Source organism: Crocodylus porosus, unplaced genomic scaffold (assembly GCF_001723895.1).
Source record: "Crocodylus porosus isolate Cpor-Errol unplaced genomic scaffold, CroPor_comp1, whole genome shotgun sequence".
Classification (NCBI taxonomy): domain Eukaryota; kingdom Metazoa; phylum Chordata; order Crocodylia; family Crocodylidae; genus Crocodylus; species Crocodylus porosus.
In genome coordinates this window covers 2,362,690-2,380,513 of record NW_017728944.1, presented here as the reverse complement: position 1 = coordinate 2,380,513, position 17,824 = coordinate 2,362,690, and the positions used below count along the sequence as shown (strand labels likewise).

Genomic DNA, 17,824 nt, shown 5'->3' with positions numbered 1-17,824 from the left:
AGGATTTAATAACCCTTTCAGCTAGGAAACTGCATCATATTTCGAGATTGGCTTTGCCTAAGTTTAAATTCCAGCCGCTGGTAGCATGTGTTTTATGTCATGTCAGCAACATTGAAAAGTCACCACCCAGATCCTTTCTCCATGTGGAAGGGGCTGTGCACAGGGAGTCAGTCACCTCTCAACTTTCCCTTCAATAAGATGAATAAGTTTCACACCTTAAGCCTCACATTGTCAAGTCATTTTTGTGACCTTCCTTGCAATTTGTTCCAGTATCCCTATCTCCTTCTTGACCTGTGGACACTGAAAGGGGGCACAGCATCCTAGTATGGATGGCACAGCATCCTGTGGACACTGAAAGGGGGCACAAGCATTCTCCCTTGTGCAGGTTGGAGAATCACTTCCCATCTTCTGCATGATGCTTCCCTTTTTATGTACCCAAGTATCACATTGGCTGTAGCACTGTTTTGAGAGTTTGTGTTGAGGTGATGATCTATGATGATGCCTAGGCCTTCCTTCTGAGTCCTTGCTTTCTAAGGCAGCACCTCCTATCTGGTAGGTGGGGCCTTGGTTTGCAGCAGCTCTTGCCTTGGCTTGGACTTCATTAAAAACATATTTTGTTGGATCATGTCCATTTAACCAGGGGATTCAGTCACCCTGTAAGAGTAGACTGACTCTCTGCTATGCACTATTTTTTTCATTTATTGGGTCAACTGTAGACTATAACAACAAAGATTTATATTGCCTTCAACACTGGATTGGCAACCTGTGGCCCAGATCCAGCCCATTGAGTCATAGCATCCAGCCTGGAGGTGGAGAGCTTTGCTTGCACTGTGTCATAGCCAGACAACAGAGAGCTTTGCCCATACCATGCCATGGCTAGGTGGCAGGGAGAAACACCAATGGCAACCTGTCACAGACCTAAGCTAGGTCTTTTTGGCCCACTACTGAAAAAATGTGGCTGACTTGCTGCAGACGGTGCATTTGGGGCCAAAGATTAGACCATCCTCCTCTCTGTTCTTGATGGGCATTAGATAGTCTCTGATCCCATGGTTCACCACATTGTTCTTGGCTCCCTTTCTCACCCTGTTATATAGCAGTTGCTGTACACCTGGCTCCCTCCACCCCAGAACTGGCTGAGTTTTATTTGCTTTGTTAACATCTTCATAACAGTGTCTTCCCAGCAGCTGCCCTTTTATTTGAGCAAAAGCCTCAGAAGCAAGGGTTTGCATGCTTAGGAAGCTGACAAGAACTCTAGGTATCAGAAAGAACGTGGGGAAGAAAATTATCCTTGGGCATGTCTACATGTTGCCATACTGTGATGTTGCTACAGTGCAGTGCTTTAGTACTTCCTTTCAGAGTCCTTTTGGAAGTACTAAAGCATGGTGCAGTACAAGGCAGCACACCCTTAGATTTCCCCGCTATGTCGCCATAGCAGCATGCTATAAGCAGGGAGTGCGCTGCTACAGTGATGTAGCAGGCAATCACATGTAGACTCGAGCGATTGCTGCATCGCTGTAGTGTGCCGCTGTACAGTGATGTAGCATGTTGCTAGATTGCCGTAGAATGATGTGTAAGCGTGTCCCTTTTTAAGTTCTTCTTGATCCGTCAATGGCTTTTTTCCCCCTTGCTGCTTCTGAGCAGGGTAGAGGAAATTCTGAATCATTAGACCTAGCATCTTCCTACATTCCTTAATGGATGTGGGGTGGAGCTACGAAGATGTATTTTGTATTTGCTTGTAGCCAAAATTGGAGCCTAAGAACAGAATGCTTCATTTTTATCCAGGCTTTAGGTCTGGAGTTCACTGGGATTTTTCCCAAGAGGTGCAGATATTCTATGCAAAATCCCTATGGAGGCTGACACCCAACTCTTTTTGTTTCCTTTGAAAGGCCCAGTTTAGTGCTAATAGACTGAGAAGGCAACCAGCTTTGAACCTTGAAAACAACCTTGCATCTTTTGCTTTGGCTAAGCTGAAGTGCAGTCTCTGCTTAGTAACAGGTTCATTCTCTACTAATTGGTTGTCTCCCGGGCTTCAGGTATTTGATTTGACAACATGCTAAGGATTATCTGTTAGCGTGAACATATAGAGTTCTATAGCAAGTGACCAACTGATCAGGTCTCTCTCTGCCGGGATCCTAAATAAAGTACATTAGTTTAGTTCTGCTTAAACGGATAGAGCTTGATCTCTCAAGGGACTGATAAATGCAAACAAACATTAATGTTATTGAAAGCAACAAAAATATCTTTATTTCCTTAGTTTTTCTGAATAAAAAAATACAGTGGATTTGGTCTGTGCATAACAATAAATAGAAAAATGTCAAATATATATTATATAAACAGACAGTTACAAAATAATACATTCCACCTGTCATTTGGCTAAGTTTAAAATTCTGATTTTTTTTTTTTTTTTTTTTATTGGTCAATGAAAACTATGCTTTTAAACAAAACTACAAACATTCAGGAGTGTTCCTTCTTCATCTGGGTGCACTGATGGTTTGGAGAGTAGTACAATCTAGTATACTCCCATGTGTGTCCACATGCTTGTGAATACTGCCTGTGAGGCAGTAACACACTGAAAACATTCAAGCAACATAAACCTCTCCAGCACAGTCCAATCTGAATGACTCCAGTTTGGATGTGAATAGAGTTTAGGAGTCGTTCCAATCTAGTGGAATTCTGGATTAACCCAACGGAAAGGGATGGTGGTATGCAACAGGAATAAAGACTCATGTAAATAAATTATAATAAATAAAGTAATTAGTTTATAGTGAAAGGAAACAATAAATAGTTTGTGAGAGTTATAAAGAATATTGGATTGTACACTTGTAAAAACAAACAAACCAAAAACGAATAACTTATAAAAAGGCTGCCTAGTTTTAATGGTGAAATTACACATGCACCACAATTAAGGTGCCTGTTACAGTCTCATCTCTTGGCAAGCCTTTTAACTAATAATTGCAGCTTGAGTAAATGTACTCATAATAAAAACAGCATTGACTGACTCTGTCCCTGCTCCAACCACAACCAACAAAGGGAAATATCCTTTTTAAAGTTCCTTCAACCATGGAGGAAGGAAATTCTTCCTATATTAAAGTTAGGCACAAAGAGGGATCTGAACTCAGTCACCTGGATGATTTCCTTCCACTCCCATGTTCCTGTGACATGCTGAAGTGCATGCAACTCATCCATGGCAGAGTTGGGACGTAAATTCCAAACCCCGCAGCTCCATTCTGCGCTTGTTCCAGCTTCTTTTACAGCATTGTGCTAAAATGTTGGTTTGTGTTGTGGCAAGGACAGAAGCAGTACAAGGGGGAAAGTGGTTGAGCTTGCACAGGGGAGCTGGGTAGATCTCAGATCTGGGGAGGTCAGTGAGAGTCCCAGCAGAGTGCAGAGCCTGCCCTTTCCTGGGGCTGAGATCTCACTAAAGAGCCTCCCCCCCGTCCCTTTCTCATCCTACCTTCTCACTCTTCATATTGCCCCTTTTTCAAACATTAACCATGTAAGCCTCGCAACATATCGGCGAAGCAGGTAAACAGTAGCACCCCCATTTTACAGATGGGGAAACTGCAGTACAATTTGTGGCCTACAGTCATGCAGGGAGCCTGTGCCTAGCTGGCCCGAAAGTTCAGGAGCCCCGGACTTCCAGTTCTGTGCTTGGTCCAGCTCCCAAACAACAAAAACCTCATTATGGGGATACTCACTTGTTTAAATATTAAACAGTACCTACATTGTGCACATATAAAAATATGCAGGAATCGCAGCCCAAGTGCAGCGGTTTGCCTTGTATCTAGGCTTCCTGATGCTGCAACATGTTTGGTGCCAACACCCAAGACTCGTAATGATTTTTTTTTAACCTTAAAAATAGCCCCCAGATTTAAATGCATCACCTCTGAGTTCTAAAAGCTGCATAAATATTAAATAATGATAAATATTAAATATGCTGGGTAGCTGGATCCAATGTGGGTTAGTATTGGGACTGTGTGCCAGGAGGCACCAGTATGGCTTGGGAATGAGAAATAAATAAGGGTTAAGTAGAACCATACATGCCTCAGAAATAGTAACCAGGGTAGGAGCATAGAGGCAGGCACTGGGTTTTGTCCTTGTTCAAACAAGGGTGACAAGCCCATCCAGGCAATAAACAAGGAAGAGGCTATGTTGTCACTGTGATAGTTTGAGGTGGAAAGAAAGTTTTGATGTTGAAGGACTAGCGAATCTTCCTGAGAATAGAGAGTGCCCTAAATGATTCCCCAGTCCACCCAGTTCCTGTATTAGGAACCTTCTATTTGTAAATGTGCCCTTTAGATTTCAGAATCTGCAGCTACTCCTTCGGGAAGGTGCTGTGATGCCAATAAGAGCAGTGCCTCCCCATGAGTGGAGTGCCCTGTGCCCGTTATGGCATGATGAGGTGACGCAGCACCCGATAGGCAAGGTCCAGGAAGAGCTGGAAGTTGGCAAGGATGATGTATCCTCCAGCTTGCTGGTAGAACTGGGATGAGAAAGTGAGGAGGGTGCCTTGGCCTTCCTCCTTGGGGTATGTCACCATCCCCATGTTCAGCCCAAGAGCCTCTATCTGTGGGTGAGAGAGGAGCAGCGTCAGTACGAGAGGTCCTAGCCCACCAGAGACAGCTTCTGGCATGCTAGGAGAAGTCGGCGCTTGGTCCAAAATGCATTGAAGCCAGTAGACTTCCAGTGACTTGGGATGGGCCACTTACAGATCTGGGAAACCGAAGCTGACAGCAGGGCTGCTGGCAGGGTGAGCTAATGGCTCCAGGCCTGACTTGGGCACAAGCAGGTTTAGTCCCCATGTGACACACAGGCTGCCTCTATCATTGGTACATACCTGCAGAGTTATAGCCAGCAGTGTTGGGTTTGCACCTGCTGTAGGGGTGTGCCCACCTGGCTGCTCTGTACATGCGTAGGGCACCATGGTGGCAACACTTTACTTAGTAGGGGAGCAAGTAGAGCTACTCACCTGCTGTTGGATATTGGTGGAGAGATTGGAGGTATCCAGTTGAAGGCCTTCCACTTGGGTGGAGTGACTGGGCAAGAGCTGGGCAATGGTGAAGAGGTAGCCGTGGTAGGTCTGGAGTCCCTCCCGTATTTGGCTGAAGCAGACATCCTATGGGGAAGACCATTAACTCTTTAAATGCTGTAGGGACCTGGATGGCATCAAGGTTTCTGAGCATCTTATCCTGGTGAGTGCAGTGAATGATCACCCAACACTGCATCCAGCACTGAAGGGGTGGACTGTAAGCTGCTGTGGTCTGGTTGGGGTTTGGTAGAAGTGCCTTTAAACAGGCCTGTGCCTGCTCCCCCCCAGCCCCTGTGTTCCTTTAGCTCAGTGAAGTGAGGAACTCAGGGTGCTTCCCTGCTGTTTTCTTGTGGTTGAGAATGCCTCTCACTTGCAGTCCACAGGTGCTTAGAGGAGGGCTGGAAAATGTGAACACCCCTGCCATTGACTTCCCCCTCCCACATGGAACTGCTTCCCCACTTCTGTGGGTGCTGGGTATTGCCAAGACCAAGGAAGTGTTGAGTCATATTACAACACCATTTTGTGCTTTGAGGAACATGATTTCCCTTCTTCTAGCAGCCTGACCCCATTCAGCTATTTTTGGCTGGGATTTTTAGGGATTGCTTCAAAAGTGAAACCCTCCCCCAGTGGCCCTGCTTGAGCTGGAAGCAGCAGTTAGCAACGATTCTGGCAACTGCTACTCAAGAGGCATTTGGGTTCTGTGCTGTCAGACACCCAACAAAGCAAAAGGGCTTTCTGTAGAAACCAGGGTTGGGCCCTTCTGCAGAGACCAGGGTTGAGCCAATGCTGAGAGTTCATTGCATTTGAGCCCTGCAATGGAGTGTGCAGGAGCTAATCTTGGACTTACAACATGTTGAAGTCAGTAGGGGCTGAGATCCTGCCCCTTTCACTGAGAGACAGATCAGGCCCTTAGTTAGGACAAAATCCTGGGATTGCTCCCATCCCTACACTAGGGTAGCTCTAGTCCAGTGGTTCTCAATATTTTTAGACTCAAGGCATCCCATGTTTGACTCAACCCCCTTCCACAGACTTGAGGCACCCCTTGGAAAATACCAGTTCTTAGCTTTCACTCATTTTTTGCCTATGGAAAAATAATAGAGCAATTATTTTGTTGCAAAGAACTTGGAAGGACCACAGTAGGGCCAAATGGTTTTAACACTCTGAATTCTTACTTTAACACTGGATTTCTCTTGTGAATCACGTTTGCATTACTAACAGTGCTGACATTGTACGGCATCCTTGAAAGGATCTCCAGGCACCCCAATTGAAATTCATTGCTCTAGTCACTCACCACTTGGAAGGGCTTGCTCAGACACTGATTCAGTGATGGCTGGAAGATGTTGAGGTTCTGCTTGACAAGCATGAGCTCCTCCTCCTTGCAGAGTTGAAAGTTATCGCACTGTGGTGGGACAAAAAGTGAAGATATGATCAGGTGGGAGGGCAAAGCCCCATGACTGGAGTGCAGCTCACTGGGAGTCTGCATGGTTCTTCACAGTTTTTGCCATACCCCCCACCCCCTTCCTAAAGCTAGGCAAAGGAGCCACACACAGAAGAAGGGACACCCAATGGTTAGGGCGCTTGCTTTGGCTCTGGAGACACTGGTTGACCCTCCTTGTTGGGCCTACAGAGTTCTAGGTCAGGTCATTTTGCCTCAGGGTAACAGCACTATTGCTTTAATACATGAAAGGCTGGAAGCAGCTTTAAAAGCTATAATAATAAGGGCCAGATAACTGCCCAAGACAGAAATCTTTCTAAAGATACACTAAACCTGTGTATGTTTAGCCAGACAATAGGGAAAGACCTCTTAGAGCCCAAAGGCAGTCATTTGGACAGGTCATAATCATAATGGCCCATCACATTTCATCCAGAGACTTCAGTACTATTGCTCTGGCCCTCAAGTGATATAACCATGTCACATAGATGCATTGTAACTCCTGTTGCATAGATGGAAGATTGGCAACAGCTTCATGCAGTGAATAATAGAATTTAATGCCTTTTATCTAGAATTGTAATATTCCCTGGGTGGAATTGCAGCCAAGCTGACTCACTTTATACTGTATACCTGGCCTATGTGGGTTCTTGACTACAGCCCCAATCCTGCAGACACTCAGGTGAGTAATTTGACTTACTGAAGTCAGTGGGCCATGTAATGAGTAGTGTTTGCAGAGGTGGGGGTTGGGGGTCTCTTACCCAGGGAAAGCCTGACATTCTCCAGGGTTTTCAAGCTGTTTCCTGGTTGGCCCTTTCTTAGCTATGTGCAGTTGTCACTCACTTGCTGCCTCTTTCTAGTGGCAACCCCCTCCATAAACAAAAAGGTCATAGCTGTGTGTACATGGGAGACCTGCAGTCTAAATAGCCTGCAGTCTCAAACAAAACCCTTCGCTCCCTCCAGAGCTTTCCCTACAGCATTTTCCGAGTAGTCTGTGTTCTGACTTCGGTGTTGGCCTTTCCTTTGGCACAGCCCTGAGAATGCCAGGAAAGGAGAGAGGAACACAGCAGCATAGATTAGCCGGTAGTGTCCTACAAGACCTTGGGAACTTGACCATAGCAAATACATTCACTAAAAACTCAGCTAAGAATACCTGCCCCAGAGTTTGAACTACTGTGAGGCACTGGCTGTAATCTACAGGAAACACACCCCTTCAGATTCAGTGGGACAGAGGCCTCGCCAGTGCATATCACTGGTCAAGTCCAGTTGAATTTGGAATCGGCAGCTGTTGTTTTGAATAAGAACTGAGAAGTCTGATCTTGAAACCACATGATCCCCAGAGTAGTTCTGGACAGGACTGCTAGTAGGAGGCTGGGGATGTGCCAAAGCTGTTAGAGAACCAAGCCAAAAGTCATGGGGAAGAGAGATTAATAATTCCTTCTGCTCAAAATCCTTCTATGCTAAGTGCAGCAGGCAGCAGTGGGGCTGTAGGAAGCAGGGAGGAGACCAAAGGGAAGTTGGACGGTTGCAGTTGGCAGTAGCTGAGCAGACAGCTTTTCCTCCTAAGCAGCTGGGTAGACTTCCAAGCCCTCTGAGCAGATGCTTGTTTGGGATAAGCATTAGCCTGGGTCACCTCCTGGAGGGGAAGGGACTCTTTTATCTCTAAAGCTTGGTTTGGGGGAGGAGAAGGTACCTGCTGTCTATTTTAGCGAGGCACTGGAAAGTGGCTGAAGATTGGTTGATTCCTGGATCAAAAGGTCCCTTGTTAGTGACCCTGCCAGCTGGTGGGAGGGGGAGCTGGTCAGACTTTGACCCTGGGGGGTGATCAGGCCAGCTCTCTGCTGAGTTATCTCCCAGCACAGTTTGTGCCTGCTGCTAATTTCAGTTCCCCCAACACGCCCTCTCTCTAGACTTATCAAGAGTTGGGACATAGCCATGGGGAAAGCCTGTTCTGTATAGGATTCAGTCTGTCAGTCTGTCCCTAAGCCTGGAGCTGAGATAGTCTGCTGAGGTGAAGCTTTTGGGAGCTGAAATGTAAGCTTGCTCAGAGGCAGGGAACTCCACTTTTGGAGCTGGAGACAAGACTGTGAACTTTGAGTTTCTGCACTTCTCATAGCCAAGTGCCCTCCAGGCTGCTGCTCTAGGGGAAGCAACTTCCTGTCAAGGTCACAGCAGCCCCCAGAAACTTGTCACATCACAAATCCCAGTAACTAGCAGCGGGTGCATGTCTATCTTCTTGTTAGATACCAGCAAGTCCCTGCATCTCTCTGCTCCCACCACTTCTCTTCCTTCAATTCTGGAGACCAATCTCAGGTTACATTTTATCACCTCTACACCAGCAGCCCCTGACTGCTCTTAGCACTTCTCTTCCTTGGTTGTCTAACTACTCACCATGTGCTGCCGCATGTTCTCAACATCCATTTTGATCTTGCGAGTGAATTCCAAGTTCTTCTGCAGAAACAGCTGGAATCCCTGGTCCCCTGAGAACTCCGACAGAGGAGCTGCATGCAGCACGATGTATTTCAAGCACAGCAGAGTGCTCAACAGCAAGGATGGAATAGCTGGAGGTGAGGGGAGGAGAGAAAGAAGCAACGTGAGTCAGGTAAGTGCTGAAGAATCCAGAGGTGCAGAACACAGAGATAGAAAAGTGATCTCACTGTTCATTCAGATGAGATCGTGACACAATGACAGTAACAGCAGGCAGCCCTGAAAGAGATTGGACCCAATGTACCAGGTGCTGTACATCTACACAGTAAGAGACAGTTCCCACCCTGAAGAACCTTCAAGGGGAACTGTTCCCATTTAGTGTTTCTAACACATTCCTACTCAAAGATCTTAGTTTAACAAAATGCAGTTACATATCAAAGCTCTTTTAGTTAAAATCACATCAGCCAGCTGGTTTAAATCCCCTCTATTTTCTGATGCTCAGAACTCCAAATGTTTTTTGAGTGAAACACGCCTTGCTATGTATATTCAGAAGGTAATTCCTGCCTGCATAAGCTGTGCATCTCTTAACTTTTTGTATCCTCACTGGCATAATTTTCCTGATTGTAAATAGAAAAGGAAGGGGGAGAGGGGAGAAATTTTTTTTTAAAATCATTTAAAACCATAAAAACTATCCAAGCCTCCCCCAGAAGTCAACCCAGGAGTTGCTAGTCCCAAAAATAAACTTACCAGACCCCTTGCATATAGTAAATCCAAGCAGTTTGCAACTAGGAAATGGTGCCTATGATTTCTGTTGCTGTCGGGTGAAGAGCTTATACTTACTTCTCAGAGGATTCATTCTAGTGCCTGAAAGCCTTTCGGTATCTCCTCCCACTTGTTTTATGACGGTGCACTGTGAAAGGGTGTAAGACAGACGCAGGGCTGCACCAGTCCTTTTTGTTCGTGAATGCTGTGAGACTCCTATTGATTATGATATTTATAGAAGACTCAGGGAATTCACGCTGATGTAATAAGATGAGGCAATTATTACTAATCATTGAATACGCAAATACATTTTTCTGAAAATAGCACATCAGGAATTTTAATTTGTGAGGATCATTTGTTTTTCATTTAGATTTTTTGTTAGCAAAAATTTTGTTATTTTGTAATTCCTCTGGGACAGCCGTGGACTGTTTTTTCTTTTTTTTTTCTTCTTTTCTTGTAGTACCTGAGAGTTGCTCCCTCCTTTTGTGTAATCAGTGGATTCTTATTGCCCTTTCAAGCCACCCTAAAAAAGCTGCTCCCCAAAATATCAGCCACTTCCTTCATTCCCATCAAAAATTAATTTGGGAGACGAAATGATGTCTCAGAACTCATCAGGGTGTGGTTTGCTTACAAAATCTACTTCCCAACTTCAACTTAAAAGTTCTGACCTAGCAATAAAATGCCACCCAACCAAATAAATGGGACTCAGTAGGATGCAGGTGCCTTTTAAGTGTTCCAGCTGGCCTTCAGTATGTGTGTTTACTTACTTGCTGATTTAATTCCTGTTTTTTAGAATCTTTTTTATTACTGGGCTTGAATAGTGTGTGTCTTCTCAGGCAACTTGAGAATTGGGGATTTGTTAGTTTAGTGCTATCACCAGATCATAAAGGAGGAGGTGAAATAACCTTTACGTTGCGCTTTTCTTATCGCTTTAAACTCGAGTAGAACCAATGACATTCTTTCCTATGTCATGTGCTGCACCTACAATTACCTTTAGTTACCTGCCATTGTTTCCTGGTATATATCTCTGCCACAGATTTGGAGGCCTTCACTGTGGCATGCGGGCTGTGGATCTTACTAACTATGAGCAGATCCCTATGAAGTAGGTTTGTTATCCACAGACAGAGAAACTGAGGCATGGGACTCTTTGCTGTGCGGCAGGACAGGGAATACACTAGGGAGCCAGAAGCCCCATAGCTTTTAGTCTCGCTTTTAGTCTCGCTCCAGCACTAACTCCCCTGTGCAGTCTTGATCAACTCACTTGACCTTTCCAGGCTATATGGGCTAAGAATATGGGTTCCCTGAACCTCAGTATGCCAAGGAAAGCACCCTTCATTTCCCATGCTTGTGCTCCACATTTATATATAAAATATATAGTGGCCCAGAGCACTGGATGCAGGCTGATTTACACCAGCTGTTGATCTGGCCCTTTCTTTCTAGCCCTGGTGGGGACAAATGAGCATGGAAAGGGAGGCAAGGGCTGAGGCAGCAGCACAATTTTGGGGGAAGGGAGCATAAAATAGCCTCCATGCTGCTGGCTTGGCCACTGCTACCACTGCCAGCAGCCTGGACTAGATGACTGGATTAGGGGGTAGATTAGATGACCTCATGAGGTCCCTTCTAGCCCTACTTTCTTATGATTTTCAGACTAGCATGGCTGGGGTAATGCGGGTGCTAAGGAAGCCTAGAGGATGCAAGTTCAAGGCCATAGCAGCAGTGCTCATGGTGCTGCCTGTCAGATTTCAATGAAATATGCAAGTTCTGTCACAAGGACACGGGAAAGGAAGATCTGAGACCCCCTTGTGCTAATTCTGTTGGAGATTCTGACTGCCAAATTATAGTCTAGTGGGCTGGGGGGGGAGGCTGTGTCAGAAGCCAGGACCCCCATTCTCTGCTCTACTCCCTCTTCTTGATGTCCATCCTTGGGAAGTGGTGGCACCAGTGATGTTCAACAGAATGCAGGTGTTCATTAGGGACAATTTGCTTTGTTGTTCTGCAGTGATGTGATTAGCACCAGATCCCCAGACCAGCTCAGGAGTGTTCATCTCTCTGCTGAGGACCAGTGAGGCAGCACGGCACTGGGTTGGGCTCAAGAGGGTCATGATTTGCAGAGCTTTGGCATGGGGGATTTCACCTCCTGTGAATCTCTAAGCTTCCCTCAGGCCCCAGGTGGCTGGACTCCCTCTCTCCACAGTGTGGTTTTGAGACATGAGGCATAGCAGAGCTTTGAAAAGGAAAAGAAGGATGTTGTGAAATCCTTCCTCAGGCCATTGGACTTCGAAGCTCTTGAAGGTGTGCCCTGAAGCGGCTGCACAAGTTTCCTTGACGCTAAAATGAAAGATCATGTGGGCTGGTTAGGGGAAGGCCAGTGGTGACGCAGAGTCAGGTCGCAGCACTGACCGCTTTCACTATTTGGGGATTTTAAGAAGAAAAAAATGAATCAGTAATACAAACAGAGCAAGTAAACCCACATGTTGTTTCTGGGGAAGAAACTGCCCACGTACCCAGGAAGGGCATGGATGGTGCAGGGGACACAGGGCGGGCATGATCTCAAGGCAAAGGAGAAGCGGAGTTTAGGTCAAATGTGACCTGTGTGCTGGGTAAGCACAATCCTTCTCTTGGTATCACAGCAGGGTTCTAGCTTCCCTGGAAGGAAGCCTTCCTGCATCTGTGATGAGGGAACAGATGGTAGGGATGGCTAACAAAGCAATGGGATAAGAGAGACCTTTGAGCCAGGGTCCTTTGCCCCCAAGTGTGAGTGTTGGAAACAATACCCCCCAGTCTGTCCCTGCTGACCCACTCATTCTTGTGTAGGCCCAATCTTGTCCTGCCACTAATTATGCTGGCACCCTTGCTGCAACCATGCTGCCAGCAAACCAGAGCCATGGACCTTTTGGGCACTCTTACACATGCTCCGGGGGTGGGGGTTCTTTAATCAGAATGGCTCCAAGAACTACTCTAATTAAAGTATGGCTGTGTCTCCTATATCAGTGTCCCTGCATTTCAAAAGGGCAGTGTGGGACCTGACCTAAAGCTCATTCAGTGGGGATGCTGATACACGAGACCTAGGAGGCCACTGGAGCTTGGCAATTGCTATACTCCAGTGGCCTTACTTAATCAAGTGTGCTCTGATGCACTGGAATTCCAGTGTGTTGGAGCAGCCTCCGTGATCATGTATAGGCGCTCTTCGGTACCACCTGACATGGGCACACAGGGCCCTTTCATCAGGGTAAGAGGAAGCAGAACCTTAGTTTTACTCCATGTTCTGATCCTGGCAGTACATTTTGGGGGTCTGAGTCTCAGCTGAGTTGCCCCTGGTGATAGGGCATCTGTCTCCCAGAGGGATCATTCTGTGTCTAGAGGTCTCATTGATAGGGGAGGTTCCTCATGGCCCCAGCTGAAGTTTACCTTTGTCCTGGGGCCTGTGCCTTCTGGGAGAGAGCTAGGCTTTCGGTGACTCCCCTTGCACATGGGGTCTGGCAGCTGAGCAGAAATCTTGTGATCTTAACCCAAAAGACAGTAGATGTTTGTATCCTGGGCTGAGGTTGCATGGGAACCTGCAGGCCAAGGTCATCTTGGATCCTCTTCCTTGCTTCTCCTGATTTCCCTTGGTGTAGTGGAGGACAGGATGGAGCTCTCTGGCTGGAGATGAGCCTGGTTTAAGAAATCCTGGATTCTCTCAGATTTCTCCATTGGGACAAGGCTTAGCTCTTTCAATTAGCTTCAGGCACTGCCCAATTGCAAGTGGAACTGCATGTAGTGGAGATTGCACTTTGGCAATGCAACTGCATCCAGTTGTGTTGCCACTTGGCTGGGTCTATCCAAGTCTCTCTGGGAGAGAGAGGAAGGAGGATGAGGTGCTTAGGGCACTAGGCTGGAAGCCCAGTATCCCCTTCTCTTCTTTGCCCCCAGCTTCCCGTGTGACCCTGGGCAAATCACTTGACCTGTCAGTGCCATCTGTACGGTGAGGATAATAACAGCAGGGCCACAATTGGGGATGAAGATGATTTGTTGCTTAGGTAGCCCAGGATGCAGCAGCACCACCCATCACTGGAATGTCTGGATGTCTCCATGTACAATGGTAGCAAACCTTCAGCCCTGAAGATGCCCCTGGGGTATGGTATTTCCCTGCTGGGAGGGCTAATTTGCTTTAAAGTGATCCACTAAAATAAAATTCCTTGGTTGGGGAGGATGTTGGGGTAGTTGCTTACATGCCTACGGTATGTACTGTGGAGTCCCAGTCCCTGCCTGAGAGATCAACCCCTGACCTGCTCTGGGGACCGCAGCCCGGAGCAGTGCTTGGCAGCCATCCCGTCTGTAGGGCTGGGTGGTAGAGGTGAGTTTGGAGCAATTCCACACCCTGTGCCTTCTTTCTGTTTCTTGCCCTTGTCTCTGTGGGTTGGGGACAGTGGGGTTGCAGAGGAGCTTCAGAAGTCTCTGAGCCCTGAGGTGTTGCAAGGCCTGTGCTGCTGCAAAACCCTAGCCTGTGAATCCCTTTAGCTTCTCCATCACTCCCCTGCCTGTACTGCTTTTGCCTCTGCCCTCAGCTAGAGCATTTTCCTTTAGTTAGACTTTGCTTGGGGCATATCAGGCACCTCTCGGTCTGCTCCGTTCATTTAACCACCAGCCCTACTGCCCAGGACACTTCTCTGCCAGGGAAGACTTGTTCTACCAGTGTAAAATACAATAGGGTGGAGGGGGAGACCTTGTCCTCCTGGTGGCTGTGGCCCATTTTGTGTCTAATCAGGCACTGATTCTTGCTGCTTGTTCTTCCCTATTTGGGGCTCACAGAAACTTTACCGGGAAGACTTTTTCTGGATCCTCCAGCCTCTGCACAGAAAGGAGCAGCTTCCTATGCAGTTCAATAAGGTCAAGTGCAAAGTCCTGCACTTAGGACAGAGCAATCCCATGCACCAGTACAGTTTGGGGACCAGCTGGCTAAACAGCAGCTCTGCAGAAAAGGACCTGGGAGTTATAGTAGACAATAAACTGCATATGAGTCAATACTGTGCCCTTTTTCTAAAGAAGGCTAACGGTATACTGGACTGCATTAGTAGGAGCCTTGCCATCAGATTGAAGGAAGTGATTATTCCCTTCTATTTGGCACTGGTGAGGCTACATCCGGAGTACTGCGTCCAGTTTTGGGCCCCCAATGACAGAGAGGATGTGGACAAATTGGAGAGAGTCCAGTAGAGGGCAATGAAAATGTTAGGGGGCTGGGGCACATGATTTATGAGAAGCTAAGGGAATTGGGGTCATTTATTCTGGAGAAGGGTGGGTGGGGGGTAGCAGCAGCCTTCAGCTACCTGAAGGGTGGTGCCAAAGAGGATGGAGTGAGACTGTTCTCAGTGGTGGCAGATGACAGAACAAGGACTCAGGTTGCAGCAAGGGCAGTTTAGGTTAGATATTTAAAAAAACCCAAAACTTTCTCACTAGGAGGCAAAGAACAGGTTACCTGGAGAGGTTGTGGAACCTCCATCCTTAGAGGTTTTTAAGACCTGGCTTAACAAAGCCTTGGCTGGGATGATAGAGTTGGGGATGGTCCTGCTTTGAGCAGGGGGTTGAACTAGATGTCCACCTGACATCCCTTCCAACTCCAATTTTCTATGAGGATACTGGAGTATCTGGAGATATTTTGGGGCCTTAAGCTAACCCAGGCCTTGTTTCCAGTGTATGGGACCAGATAGGGTGTCAGAAGAATGCAGAGGCATTATTAGGCAGTTCTACACTCTGGGCAGCAAACGGGTTGGTGCCCCTGGTTGCCCCCCCTACCCCCCCATTACTGTGAGACTTGGGTGCTAGTCCCAGCCCTGCCACTTACCTGCCCTGTGACCCTAAGAATGACCTTTCCCTTCCACATGCCTCAAGTTCCCCTACAAAAATGGGGATGACAGTCTCAGTGCATGTTCCTGTAGGGTTGTGTGCACGTGGGCAGTAGGAGACGAGAGCCGAAGACTGGCTACCCAGGGGGACCCCTCTGTTCTCACCACAGTAGTAAGAGACTCTCATATGATGTTCGGACCTAGAGCCGATGCACAGACCAGTCTTCATAGATCAGGGCTGGAGTTAGAAGCTTGCAGCACACTGGGAGTTCGACACCTATCTCCCTTAGACTCCCCGAAACATTATCTAGTGGGTCTACTGATCTCCCCCCCTTTCCCCCCCCAATCCCCAAGACTCCAGCTCTGGTCTGAATGCAGTGGGTTTTGTGAATGATAGAATCATTGTTTGTCGGTGCTGCTTCATACTGGAGTCCCCCTGTGCACAGAAGAGGCTAAGTCATCTGCTTGGATTCCTGGAACAACAAGAGTTAGCAGCTCTTTCCTGGAACAGCTGCCTGGGAAGGTGTGGGGCTATCACCCCATTCCAGGAGAGACAGATGACATGGATTCTGATCTTGCCATTGTCTTTGTGTATGCAGCACTTCAACCTGATGAGTAATTCTTCCCTGTCTTTTGTTCTTCAATCTCTTCATAGCCGGAGAGCAAGCAGGGCTTTTTTTGTGCATTTGAAATAGGAAGTTCCATTTCAGTGAAGCAGCATAACTGTTTCCTAACCTTGCCCTGGTATTTCACCACCCAGGTTGTCCAGGTTGCTGCCTGCCTCCAGTGCACCTGAAAACACAGTACAGCCCAGGGCAGCTTGGCAGAGAACAACTTGCCACCAACCTTATCTGGTGAAGAGTCGCAGGCTTGGAAAGATGTGTGTGTGGCCAGGGGAGCTGTGGGCTGCCACCAAGGGGCGTTTGCTGAGGTGTCTGTGAAGAGAGCTCAGGGTTGGATGAGCAGGTGGAGGGGTCAAGAGCTGAGTTAGGCTGGAAATGACTTTCCCAGCCTCTGGAATGGCTTAAGAATTGAAATAATTTCCTGTTCTGCTTTGCAGTAAAACCATGTACATGTGTGTGCATAAGCTAACCAGCCCCTGGGGATCAGGGCTCTTGCCTGCAAGGTGGGAGACTCAGATTCAAGACAGTCTTCCACATAGCAGGGGTGCACGCTGCTTACCAAGCTATTGAATTTGCTGGGGCAGATTTCACTTTTGGCCTGTCATCTTGGAACTGTTCCACCCTGTACGTCCATGTCCTGCTCCCTTCACTCAACAGGAGGATTTTGCCTTGGCACCAAGAACTTGGCCTCTGTGTAGTGGAGTTTGCCAGAAGATGATGATGCAGAGGGGCATTCACTAGTGAGGTGACTCCCTCTAGTGGCACCATTTGGTAAGTGCACACCACGGGAGACATGGGACCAGGCTCCTGTCTCTCAAGCTGGGCCCACTAAGAACTTTAAAGCAAAGAGTGGAGCCATGTGAGATTTCCTCAGTGGCCATGCAGGCTTCCATGGTTGGGAGAGGAGAACTGGGTTTAGGACTGCAAGTTGGCACCGGATTTAGAAGCCAGACATTTCCTCTGGATCTTTTCTACCTGGGCCAGACCCCTGCAGCAAGTGGGTGAGATGATTACTCCCATGGACAGCAGATCAGCACAAAGGCAGGCAGGAGCAGGGGACTTTGGCTGTGGTCTATAGCAAGCGAACAAGGCCCTGACTTGCATACAGCAGAGCCTATGCAAGGTTGACATTCCACTTGTCACAGTCCTACAAGCAGAGGCCTCATGCTGATCCCAGATGTCACCTGTCCTCAGCATCACTGGTACCTGGATCTGCTGGCAGGTGCAATTTTTAGGATCGAGTGCTGGAAGAACAGCACATGCAGCTGTTCCCAGTTGCTCCTTTCACTCATTTTCCCTACCCTGATGCTCCCAAAAATACCAGCTCTTAGTTTTCACTTGTTTTTTGACTACAGAAAAGTAATAGAACAATTCTTTTGTTGCAAGCAACTCAGAAAGCCCACAGCAGGGTAGAATGGATTTAACACTAGGGTTCCTATTGGAAATCTCTGGGTTTTTCTTGTGACTTGTTTGCACACCTAACAGTTTGAATACCTGCATCACCCTGGCTGAGAATCATTGTATTAGATTATGCAGCTTACAGGCAGGGACTCCTTACATTCTGGGTCAGCACTGCCTTGTTCTTGCTTGTTTCCTAGATGAAGGTCTGTTTAGTTGAGAGAAAAGGTAACTATGAGCAGACACGGAAGCTGTTTTCAGTTCTTTGAAAGGCTGCCAGAGACAGATCACCAAATCATTAGATGCAGGGGTAGCAGTGGACATAGTCTTCCTG

At 47.3% G+C, this 17,824-nt stretch overlaps 1 protein-coding gene across 1 annotated transcript; it reads right to left on the bottom strand.

Moving 5' to 3' along the window:
• Window positions 1-1,505: 1,505 nt before the first annotated feature.
• CSF3 (colony stimulating factor 3) lies at window positions 1,506-9,622 on the bottom strand. Its single transcript, XM_019550328.1, is given in 4 exon segments — window positions 1,506-4,567; window positions 4,970-5,116; window positions 6,321-6,428; window positions 8,850-9,622. Coding segments are annotated over 4 exon segments (708 nt in total). The 5' UTR covers window positions 9,123-9,622; the 3' UTR covers window positions 1,506-4,387.
• Window positions 9,623-17,824: the final 8,202 nt, after the last annotated feature.